This window comes from Pseudonaja textilis, chromosome 5 (genome assembly GCF_049901715.1).
Source record: "Pseudonaja textilis isolate UNSWEBS1 chromosome 5, rPseTex1.2, whole genome shotgun sequence".
NCBI classification, from domain to species: Eukaryota; Metazoa; Chordata; class Lepidosauria; order Squamata; family Elapidae; genus Pseudonaja; species Pseudonaja textilis.
Window position 1 is genome coordinate 9,519,555 of NC_141994.1, and position 13,249 is coordinate 9,532,803.

General features: G+C 35.5%; 1 protein-coding gene across 4 annotated transcripts in view; it reads right to left on the bottom strand.

Moving 5' to 3' along the window:
- GRM8 (glutamate metabotropic receptor 8) overlaps positions 1-13,249 on the bottom strand; it is a 512,156-nt gene that overhangs the window by 227,557 nt on the left and 271,350 nt on the right. For 3 of the 4 annotated variants that reach the window (XM_087934106.1, XM_087934104.1, XM_087934105.1), the window contains exons 4-6: positions 8,353-8,488; positions 7,049-7,203; positions 4,066-4,203 (exon numbers count right to left, since the gene is read on the bottom strand). In XM_087934106.1, the coding sequence (XP_087790232.1) occupies positions 4,066-4,203; positions 7,049-7,203; positions 8,353-8,488 (429 nt within the window). The remainder of the gene's footprint in view (positions 1-4,065; positions 4,204-7,048; positions 7,204-8,352; positions 8,489-13,249) is intronic. The other variant, XM_087934107.1, reaches the window with a different exon arrangement.

Below are 13,249 nucleotides of genomic sequence, written 5' to 3' on the forward strand. Positions count from 1 at the left end.
TTCTGCTTTTTAATCATTTATGTCTATTTTGCTACCATTCCTTTACCAATTTTCTCACAATTTCTTGTTGGTAGTCTAGTGCAAAGCAGCCACTCTGCTGCTACCAATAATGCCTTCCGTATTTATCTCTAATATTCATGCACTTTAGCAGCATGTTTTAGCTAAGTAATATCCTTGTCTACTTCTGCATAGGGTATATCCAGGGGTGGGATTCTACCAGTAGGGACCAGTTCTATAGAACCGGTTGTTATGATTCTTCACAGTTTGGAAAACTGCATCACACCACCCAGTCACTCCTTATCTGGCATGTCCACCATCCAACTTGCCTGGATTTTACATTCGCCTAATTTTTGGTAAGTTGCTATCTTTCCTTTTTTTCACCGACGATCAGCTATTTCAACTATCAGCTCTGCCGGGTGATTTAGATTAGCTAGAAAGCAGGAAATGATTTGATTTCTTGCTTTCTAGCTAATCTAAATCGCTGTTGTAGTGCTTCACCTTTGCCCAGGAGGCTTCTCTGAGGCCCAGTCACGGGTGGTATTCAGTGGGTGTGGGGAGGACAAGTGGCCTGAGAGCAGAGCTGAACCTTCCTTAGGACTGAAGTTTCTATTTTTCAGTGCAGACTCAGGCATCAGATAATAGAAAGATAGATCTGTGAGTGAATCTGTGATTCTACAAGCAACTCAATCTGCCTGATTTTGGGTAAAAGTTGCTTTTTTAATAATAAAATTTAATATTTACATACATGGTGTGTTGTGAATTAATTTTGCGAGTTTCCTTGCTTAGCAAATTTTATGAGCTTGCTTGCAAGCAAATTTTAGGTGACAGACTCAGGCAGCAGATTGCAGAAAGGTAGGTCTGTGAGTGAATCTGTGATTTTGTGAGCAACTCAATCTGCCTGCCTGCTTTGCCTGATTTTGGGTAAAAATTGCTCTTTTTATTTAAAAAAATTGATATTTATGTAAATATTTACATAAAAGCCATGCCCAGACTATCACGTGATCACCGAGCCATGCCCAGTCAGCAAGCCACTCCCACCCAGTCACATGACCACACTCACAAATTAGGCCACGCCCACATAACCAGTTGTTAAGAAATCTGAATCTCACCCCTGGGTATATCCTTGCGAAATTGGATGTCTATTACTCTAAACATTATTTTCAGGAATAAACATGAAAACTCTATACAGAGTGTTGAGCAAGAAGATCGAAAGTTAAATTTTAGTCAGCTTAACTGCCCATTTCATTACTTTTATATTCAGGAAGATTGAAGACAATGAGATTTTCAGTCTAGGTCCATTGTATACATGGCACCTATGTATATTTAATCTGGATGTTATAGTATTTTTATCACTTTAATATGTTTTACTATATATATATCTATCTATCACCACCTTGATTCATTTACTGAGATGGGTGGCTATAGAAATTGAATTAATTGATTGATTAATTAATTTTCTTTAAAATCCACACTGCCAAATTCTACAAGTTCTAAAACTAATTATTAGTTCTAAAACTAATGATCCTTTGAGCTTGGGTGCATTGGACAGAGATAATGCATAATGTTAAAAAGAGCTTAAAGGTAAGAATTTATTCAATTATACAGCAGACTACCTTGCCTTGGAAGTTTGTAGAATTTTTTTTAAAAAGCTCCTAAGCAATTCAGAGATTGATGGATTGCCTCCTGATTGGAGAAGAATGCCAATGCACTACCTAGTGGTAGGTTAGATACTCTTCCTATACTGTAATTCTACTGGATTCATGTTATCTTAAAAGTACTGAGATTTTAACATGAGAAAGCTGAAGGCCAAGTAGATATGATTATCCTGAGATCGATGAGATAGTTAGCAAATCTAGAGGCCACAATGATTTACACTATTTATCCACAACAATTCATTGATGGAATAGTGACTGGGCACAGAATTGTCATTTTAGTTTTATATTTAATAATTTTGAATAATAAAAGTGCTAATTCCCACACAAAACATGTGACTGCTGATTCGCACCAGATTAACTAGAATTGCCCAACTACTTTTCTACTTTGTCAGTTCTGATGTAGTCCACTGCATTTACTTTTGACTACAAAATAAAGGTAACAGAAAATCATCTTAATCTCAAAATTAGATTATACAATGCTCTCTTTGCTTGTCATGTTTTAAATGCTGTTATGGCCCCCTCTTTACAATTAATTTAATTGTGTTTTGACTTTGACTTTTAGTTAGTCCTGACTGCTGGCAACTGCAAAGACAAGGCAACATTTTCAGAAACACATTCTTTGTTGAGGGAAAACGACTGGTCCAAAATCACCTTCTTGGCTTTGTTGCCCAGACAGAATTAGAACTCTGCCCCTCCAAATCTTGTGCTTAATTCTTAGCCCAAATGGCTCTTGTTTTGTGAATTCAAATATATAAAGAATAAAAATATAATCCAAACAATGATGTAAGTTAAATTCTCTCAAATTGCTCCAGTGTATTTAAAAGTCACAGTAAACATTTCTTTCTTATTCAGCCTTAAAATTAATATCCCAGAATAAAAGAGAAACTATTGAAAAATTGCAACCAAAAGGTTTCTAATCCTCAAATACGTTTTTAAGTTCATTATAAAGTACCATAAATGTCTTCCCTAGAAATAAATATTATGGCTTGTTCATGACCTGTGCAAATTAGCCAAATCTGAACTTGCTGTACATGGCTCATGAAATCTCTTCTTCCATCTCTATTTTTAACACTGCCGTCAGTGATTATAAGCATTTAAAGGCTGATTAGCTTTGCTGAAAACAAAATGCTAACATAAGAAATATCAGCTGCTCTTCTTATGGTAAAAAAGCATGCAAGACATAGTAATCTTAATTAACATTTTAGGTAAGATTTTGAGGAGACCATTTCTATACCCTAACATTTAAACAGTAGCATGAAATAAGACTACAGGACCACTGTTAGTTTGAAAATGTAACCCTAATTTTAATGAAGCAAGGCCTACTTATACATCAACCAATCTTGTTCTCATTTACTATGCATAATACAAAAGCCCGTTATACAACATATCGATCAGATGCAAGGAAATGAACCTATTTGCAGGGTATACCTTGAGATGATATGTCTATATACAGTATGTTCATAGACACCTTTCATTAATAATGAATGAGGACATAGTTATATTTAGCCCTGTACTGATCTTTTGATTTGTATCTTTAGCCCACAACTATTTTAATTACGAAGGATTTGCTACAAAATACTGCAAATTATTAGGATTATTGGATTATGGATTATGGATTAACCATGTGCTTTCACAGCAATTTCATTGATTACATGAATACACTTGTACATTACCAAGAAAACTCTCAGTGGACAGATGAAAAATATCTTAAAGACTGGAGCTTGATACACTTGAATCCGGTAACTCTATTAAATATAATGAAACTTAAATATGATTTTAAAAAAGTATAATTCGCTGTTGTTTCTTTTAATTCTAGCAGCAGCAAAGCAAATGAAAATAATATGCTTTTTCTGTTATTGCTTTTTGATCATTGTAAAAGAGTATGTGAACTGTACATGGAAATCATAGTTACTTCCCATTAACACAGGCTATATAGCCCATGAAAAACAATACGGCTAACTTCAAGCAATAAATCAGGGCAGAGCCCTCTAGCCACCTATCAAATAAACACCTACAATATTGTCAGTGTAAATAATTAAGTCATCACCAATAGACTTTCAGCAGTTATAAATTCTTTCCATCAATCTAATTAGCGATAGATCAGTATGAAATCTTAACAAATACCTAAGAGCCTACTTGATTCAGGCTGTTAGAATTGAGAGTTCAAGAACTTTTATCAGAACAAAATTCAAAAACAGTAAGTTTTAAAAGTTAAAGTCCCCTTCAAGTCATGCTCAAGTTCTTGCACTTTTCTTGAAAACAGTATGGATGTGATTTGCTATATTCTCTTTTTCCCAGTTTAGCCACACTTTAATTCTTGAGCCAAGACAAAGTCAGGCTACTACTTGCCAGATTAACAAAACCAACCAAAAAGAAAATAAGTTGAACAAAGTGCATGTTCAACAGTTACCTGTACATTTCTTTATGTTGCTATTCCTCTTTCCATGAGAGCCCAGCTTGCATCCAAAATTTTCCTCCCAAAATTCTGCAAACCACACATTCCTTCTGTTATTTGCTAGGGTTCGACTTCTAAAATATCTATCAAAACCTGAATTGAAAATACAGATATACATACATGAAGATCAGAACAGAGTGCTAAGGTATTTGGCCTTATATGTTATGGCTCTTTCTGTATTTTAATTGCCCTACTAGTGATTTGTAACATCTTATAGCATTACCCACCCAACACTAATGCAATTTAAAGCCTATCTTTATTGCTGTTACACTAATACAATGCAGAATTTGGGCAGCATCCTAAAAAAATAATTTGTCCAATTGCTTGAACAGATTGCTGAAAAAAAGTATCCTTGCTCAATCATAAAGTAGCTTATTTTCATTCATGAAATATCATGTTCCAGGAATAAACTAAGACCAACAAGAGTATGCAGCAAATAAGTAGGAGCATTCTTTTAAAAGCTTACTTTTTATTTGGTTTCTTATGTATATATTTATGAAATGACTGAAGATTGCTACTATTCATCATCAGAACTATAATAAATTGATTCAGCAGTTCAGAGAGGCATTAAGGTATTTTTATGAGTTCTCTGACTCAATATTTTGTTGCGAACTGCAGTCTTCATCCTGCTCTATTTCACATTTATCTCATTTTGCTATTACCTCAGATTACATACAAGAAATCTTAGAAAGCCTTACTCATTACTTAGTGAAGCTGAAATTCTGAAAAATAGTTATCTCAAGTATATATGCAACAAGTTAACAATTTTCATGTTGTAGAGTATTATTCAACTCTGAGTGGTACCTGCTGACTCCCAAAGACATCAAATTATAGATCCTTCTTTTCTTAATTAAACAGCCATGACTGAATATGGAACCTTTTCTCTACATTTATTATGTCATTTACCCATAATCCTATAGCTCTTAGATGCAATCAGCTGTAAATGTGATTCTAAATATTGTGCCAGTGACTATTGTGTATTGGCAACTGAGGAAAAAAGCTGAACTGACAATGGGCAGAGCATGTAATTTCCTGATATAAAGACAATTAGCTGATATTAATAAATGAAACCTATTGCATATTTAACTAGGTGATAGATTTTCTATCAATCATACTACTAATGTAGTATTTAGGAAATTAATTTAAACATTAACTAGAACCATTGACCATAGAATCTATTTTCACCAACTAGATAATGTCAATAAACTGATATCTGAAATAAGTAAAAGAAACTTTGAACACCGAGCTTTGGTCCCAGGTCTGGGCTTAATTTTTATCATTTATATATTGTTTTGCTTTTATTGGATTATTTTAGTGTAGGCCATGTATTTGATTCTATGTTTCCAGCTGTTTTTATGATGGTTATTTTTTTTAGTTTTATACACCATCCAGAGTTGAGTGGCCAATAAATTTAAATAAACAAATAAGCAAACAAATAAATAAATAGGGTACAAATAGCAATGGCACAAAATGATGTTATTGTTGTACAAGAAACCTTTAGTTTAGAATTTCTTCAGTATAAATCAATTGAATTGTTTACGTAATATGTTATTTTCAGAATGGTCATAAATTGGATACACAATGCAGGTAATCCTCATTTGACTCCACTGATTCAGCACTGAACGAGGGGTAGTTACAAGCTGTTCTTATAGTTACGACTGTCAGGGCATTCCCACAGTCATGAAAAGTCATTTGTGACTTTTCCCCCTGGCTCCCAACAGAGTTAATGTGGAAGTTGGCAGGAGGCTGAAAATGCCAATCACATGATCACAGGTCTCTATGACTGCATGGGATTTGGCTAGTCATAGTAACAAATCATGTTGCACTTTACAACCTTGTCACTTAGCAGTGAAATTTCCTGCCCAAATTATTGTTGATTTCCCCCCTCCGCTCCTTTTTTTTTAGGCCAAAGAATTTGAAAGTATATAAATAAACTTTGTAAATAAAAATGGTGACAGTGTATAAAAATTACTAGGTACAAATAGAAATACAAGTTATTTCCATAGCAAGAAAGATAAGGCAGGCAGGCTTAATGTGTTTACTTTATTTAAAGAGGGAAATATGTTCTTATTTGGAGATCACTTCTGGAATTTGTCCTTGCGAAGAAAAAAGAATGAAATTTTGATCTTGGTTTTGTTGATTAGAAAGATTTGGTGTTACAGATATGGCTAGTTATATATTAATGTGTAAATGCAAAAAGTTGAGGCTGGAGAGTGTTTATCTTGTACTGAACTAGGGAGAGTTAACAGATAATCGGGGTTGGAAGGTACCTTGTAGGTTATCTTGTCCAACCTTCCCACCCGAGCGGGAGACCCTACACCATGTCTGACAAATGGCAGTCCAATCTCTTCTTGAAAGTCTCAAGTGATGGCACTCCCACAACTTCTGAGGGCAAGCTGTTCCATGGGTTGATTGTTCTCACTGTCAGAAAGTTTCTCCTGATTTCCAGGTTAAATCTCTCCTTGTTCAGTTTCCATCCATTATTGCTTCTCTGGCCTACAAACGCTTAAGAAAATAGCTTGACCCCTTCCTCTCTGTTGGAATTTAATTCCCCCTTTTCTTTCTTTCTCTCTTTCCCTTTGTATTCCACACTCCCTTTTCCTATTCCATTTCCCGCCCTTAATTTCTTAAATTTCTTTTTTTTTTTTTTTTTGGTATTTTATATTTTATATAATAAAACAAATTATTGTTGGCACTCAAGGACTACCTGTAAAATACTGCTTCATAGTGTGGGCTTGAAAAACCTTTACTTGATAATTATGAGTATGGGAACCAAACAATAGTGCCCCTACAGAAGATAGAATGAAAATGCCATTTAAAGTTATTTGCTGTCATCATAAGAAAACCATGGAATAGCTTCATGAATGTATGATGTACCAGAGTTACACAAATATATAGTAGGGGCTCATCCTACTAAAGTCTTATTACACAGTCTTACCATCAATAGAAGCTCTTTTGGGCAAGATGGTGACAGCCCCTTCTGCTATTTCTTCTTGCTGATAAACAGGTGAAATTTTAGAACCCCAACTGTCTGAGCCAATCCAAAGAAAATGTCCAGTTTGATTCAATTTCTTAGCAGCTTCCAGTATTCTCCTGTAAACAATATTTTAAAAAAGCAGTTATTTTAAGCCAACTTTTATAAAGGTTCCTCCTCAAGAGTCATAAAACTAGTTGGTTTTGTCAAATCATCAAACGTTTTAAAGAAACATATTGGGGTGCTTTTTGTTGATTTATTTGTAACATTTAATTATTTATTTACATTATCATATTTCTATGCAATCAAAGCAATTCTCAGCTGCTTATGCAGAACAATTACAATATAAAGGTTACACAATACAATACTTAGAAGTATCATGGCAATGAAGCAAATGACATAAAAAAGGCTGACTGCTTTTTCATGTTTCTGTATGCCTCTTCTAGCTGCCTTCTCTATCAGTTCCAAACCAGTACCTTCTCTTTTCTGCTTTACTTGTTGTCAAGTGCTGCAGGGTTATCATTAATGTCTCCTTTCTTGCCATTACTTTTTGTTACCTGAATTTCTGCTTAATTTGTTTTCCTAAACTCAGGTAGCAGCACTCAGTGAACTTTGGCTAAACTTCCAAAGCTAAGCAAGCTCAGACCTGTTAGGACATGGCCCATGACCAGGGCAATCCAGAGGTATCAGTTAGTTAGGAAAGAATATCACAAGTAAAATAGCAACATTGATCGGTGTCATTGTCAAAATAACTACATGGACAAGACTTGAAGTCTTGAATTGAAGTCAAGCTTAACTCAAGGGTTTTTTCTTTAGTAAATATTGGGTGACTATGAAAGACATAATTCTTTCATATGCACCTGAACTTGGCAGTTGGCATACTGTTATTTAAAAGAAGGTGTGGACATGTCCTTTTGCTTGCTTTTGAATGGTTTCATTTCACTTGTACCTTCCATTGTTACTCAACTTTGCAGTCAAGGGAAGAGCATTAGGTGGATTCCAGGGGAATGGAAAGAGCTCAGAGTGCCAAAGAAAATTGACCCCAAAATGTATCTTTTCCCCTTAAAACCTTACGTATTCACCATGTTAAATTTTCTATTTTTACTCATTCCCACTGGAGCAGGAACATTCTGGGAAAACCATTTTTCCTTCATATTTAAGGATTCCTGGAAAATTGGAACAAGCTACAAACTGAAATTAGTATGAATAACACATATAAATAAAACCATAATTTGGAATGTTACCTATTCCAGCAAAACAGCCAATACCTTATATCGTCTTCATTTGCAAACATAATCACAGCACGAGCATTTGGAGTCTCCATCAAGCGCTTGATAATCTTCTCAAATTCTCCTGGCCTTGGTTCACGGGGGATTTTTAATGATTGAGCAATGCAGACACCACCTGGAGAAAAGGTGATAATAAAAGAAAAGCTGTTAAATATAGGGTTGTTTGTTTGTTTGTTTTTACAATCATTATGCCCAGTTTACAGTGAAAATAGAAATCTGGCTTTAAGAGAAGACTACCAAACCAAAAAGAGGTTAAAATGTAACTTTGCAAAAGCAATACTAGGGCACAATGCTTCAATTTTTTCTTCATTGCATCTAATTTCTATTCTATCTAATCTCATAATTTATTGTATAGTGCTCAACAGTATGAATTATTAAAACAATATAGCAGGAATACATTTTATGGGAAAAATATTTTGGTAGATACAATAAAGTGACAAATCTGCATGCTTCTTCTGAAATCTATAGCCAGGCCTACTACAACTGTTAATCACCACATTATTAATTCAGTTGTATTCATTATTCAACCATATTATTAAAGTTTTGTGTAGTCATCAATAAAAGCTTTACAGTAGTTACAACAGATATACCATAAGAACAATCAAATCCATCCAAGGTTTAAAAATCCCATTCTTCTATGCAACTCCTTGATTCCCTGCTATCCCAACCTCCATTATATATATGTTGGTTATTCCTCGAGCCTCAAACAGGATCACCCCATCATAAAATAATGTTAATTTTAATTATGAAGCTAAATTTTAGAGAAAAAAGGTGTGTTTATGCTGGCTTCAGGTGTTCTGATCAAGGCTTCCCGAGACCATAATTAAGCGCACGCTTCGTTAAAACATGTCTTGTTCTATTTCAATGCTGGGAATTATTTTCATTCCCAGCCGATAATGAGTCGTAAACAGTCCCTTTGAGATAAGCACCCACATTTCTTTCCTTTAAATTGCTGCCAATAACTAGAGTGCCAAATGAATTATAAAAAAACCAACCAAAGCACAAAGTCCACACAGAGCTTCAAGGATTAATCTGAACAGAGTGAATGACTTTGCTTCCTGCAAAGGTTTTGTCACCTTTGCCTGTCCTTTACACCTTATGGGAGGGGCAATCCTCTCAAGCCTTAGTCCCAAGTCGCCCCTTTTGCCTTAGCTGCTCTTGCCTTCTTGCAGCTGTGTGCACACATGCATTGGGAACAAGCTCCCCTTGTTCTTCTGCCTTGCTGCTGCCAGATTCCAGAGGCTCCGGGGTCAGTACCTCACTATCAGATGGTCCTGGCCCCATCTCTGCATTGGATACAGGACCCTCATCCGAGTCTTCTTCAGACTCCCTGACTGGTCCCCATTTTTCCCCACTGTCTAATTCTGCTGCCGTCTGCACAGGCTGTCAGCGAACCACAACAGCAAGACCCAGAGATAGTATAGTGGTAACACTACCTAACTATGTCTTTCTCTAGAAAAAAAATTGCCCTAAGATTCAAAGACTGATGAAGAATTGATTCCACTGGATGTTTTCAGTTTTGATTCCTCCATCCCTGCCTCCCAATACTGGAATAGAATAAAAAAATGACATTTAGAAAGGCTGCGCCCTTCTTTAGAATTTAATGTGTAAAGATCACTTTAAAATATTCAGCTTAGCTTAAAAGAAATAGTTTAACAAAATACCTTGTGTAGCACAGCCAGTTTTAAAGTTACTAAGTAGTACACTTATATTAGCATGCTGTATGTAACTCAACATTTCTGCAGAGAATTTTAACACATTTTAAATGGCTGAAGCAATACATTATCATCCTAAAACCAAAGTTGTGCAGCTAAGTCAAGCATGGGAAAGAGTTACAATGATTTCACTTACAACCTTAGCTGGCATCAGTCGAAGTATGACAAAATGAAAGAAAAGGAACAATAATATTGACATTTTACATGCCAATATAAGAGAGAGAGTGAAGAGAAAGCGACAGAGAGACAGAGAGAAACAGAGACAGAGACAGAGACAGAGACAGAGACAGAGACAGACAGACAGACAGACAGACAGACAGACAGACAGAAAGAAAGAAAGAAAGAAAGACAGAAAGACAGACAGACAGACAGACAGACAGACAGACACTACAGATAGATATGCACAGGAAGAGAAGGAAGAGAGAGAGTATGTTTCATGGTCTACTTCATAAAATAATTTTTCCGCCCCTACTTATTCTATCATCTTCACCAATCATTCTTGTCATTCGTCTATTGTGGATATTTTAAAGTATTTTCATTTTTGTGCATATTATAATCTCATAGTAATTAACATATATAAAATAAAACTATATTAGTAATGCATTTGCTCCACTTTAGTCTGTGCCATGCCCAAGCATTCAATATCCAACGTTCATCTGGATTCTGTTTGAATCTGTTATTGTTGCAGTTCTTTTCCATGTCTTGAAGAATTGCAGATGCTTTGGTTTTCATGATGTCATACATTTGAAAATGAATATATTTAAATAATATTTAATAACTTTTTCCTTTGTGAGATCCCGCCAAACACGTAAACAGATTAGCTTTTTCTAGAGGAATGGAGCCCCAAATTGTCTATATTTGTTCTGGGAAAATGTGAAACAGATGTACTGTTACTCTTTTCATTATCAAATCATTAAGCCTCAGAAAAAATATTAAGCTTTCAATTATCCTTAAAATTATATATGAATAAAAAAGAAAAGCAATTCTTAAGAGCAATGATGAAGGAAGGATAGAAAGTTATAACATTTAGAATTTTTAAGTTACAACTAAAGATGCGTTGATTTTTAAGAAACCCATTCCCTTTGCCTTTAATAGACCCAGAAAAGTTGAAAATACTTATTATACATCCTGAATTCTGTGGAACTTTGGGAATAAGGGGAATAATCATTGGTAGACTGGGTACCATACCAAAAAGCCTTGGATCATGCTTAGAAAATGTGTGCATTGACAACATTTCCACCTATCAATTGAAAAATATCATATTGCTTGAATCTGCACATATATGATAATATATTATGACATCCTAGGTTCTTAGGAATAACTTGATGTGAATGAAGGCCAACACGAGGTAAAGAACTGTCAGCTGTGTTTTCATATGATTGTGTATATAGCAACATAGTAATCATAATCATAATTTTAATATCCTACACAGAGCCTGAATAGTTGTTTTCTTAGATTTTAATGGCATAAGAGAAACATCACCACCACAAGAGAAACACCACACCACAACTGAACTGAGCATTTTATCATGCTTGTGATGAAGAACACCAGTAGGAATAAATAAAAATGCAGTTTAGACTTCCTACTCCATTCACAATAAAATCAGCACACCAATGTTTGACAAGCAATGCAATTAGTTTGTTTCTTTGTCTGTATGTTTCCTCCATCCACCCACTCCCTCTGTATTTGGATTTATAGGAGGTAATCAAAAGCAGAGAAAATACTGAACATAAACAGACATACAGACCTAATCCATATCATTTTTGTGTTGTAACAGGAACACAATACTATAATGAGGTATGGATACTTAAGAAGTATTTGACAAGCCATTGAGAATTGGACAAGTCGGCCTCTGCAAGCTTCAGTCACCTAGCTCTGTCTTATTTGACTGTAGGTAAAATATTGAGAGAAGATAACAGATAACAGATAATCAGAGTTGGAAGGTCAACTAGTCCAACCCCCCCCCTGCCCAATCAGGAGACCCTACACCATTTTTGACAAATGGCAGTCCAATCTCTTCTTGAAAGTCTCAAGTGATGGCGCTCCCACAATTTCTGAGGGCAAGCTGTTCCACTGGTTGATTGTTCTCACTGTCAGAAAGTTTCTCCTGATTTCCAGGTTAAATCTCTCCTTGTTCAGTTTCCATCCATTATTCCTTGTCTGGCCTACAGGCGCTTTAGAAAATAGCAAAAGTATAATTCTGTTTGGGTATCAGATGGTCACAGGATACTCACCTGAATAAAGGAAGAGTCTACCCATGCTCCTATTTCTAAGGAATGTAGTAGCATAGCCTGCAAAGATTTCTACTCATTTTCATCTGAACAAAAGCAGAGTCTAGATGACTAGAAAGTAGTGCACATTTCAGATGGAGGTTTTGTTTCAATGAAAGTTTGAGTGAAACGTCCATTGAAACTGCTTTATAAAGCAACCTGGACCCCTCACTTTTATGGATAAAGTGAAGCAGCTTTGCATATCTGGTCTCTTACCTCCTCTGAAGCTTTCTCTGGCACTTTCTATACCAGAAAATGTTTCTGCTACAAACTCCTCATATGCAGGGATTGTATTCATCTCTTCTAGTCAGGTATTGAAAGGAACAGAAGAGGCTTCTTCTCATGATCAACAGTTATGCAGCAGCAGCAGAAGCATTTTGAGGCTTTTACAAGTGTCAAAAAGAGAGTACATAGAGGTTGCAAGACAATTAAAAGTGTTTTGTGGAGATAAGAGCTGTAGGGGCGCAGTGGTTACAATGCAGCACTGCAGGCTACTTCTGCTGACTGCCGGTTGTCTTCAATTTGACAGTTCATATCTCACCAGATTCAAGTTTGACTCAGCCTTCCATCTTTCCGAGATCAGTAAAATGAAGACCTAGACTGTTGGGGGCTACATGCTGACTCTGTAAACTGTTTAGAGAGGACTGTAAAAGCACTGTGAAGCGGTATATAAGTCTATGTGCTATTGGTATAAATTGGAAGCATAAGAACTTTTGATGATCACACAGGAAGTTAAAGGAGTAAGTGTATATCATCCTTCACTCTAATCTTAGAGCACTTAATTATGTCATGATGTCCAATGAGGGCTTGTAACATTTATTTATAGGCAGCATTTCTGAATCTATTCTTATACTGAAGCTACTTTCTGCACAACCATGTTGATTCTCAGTT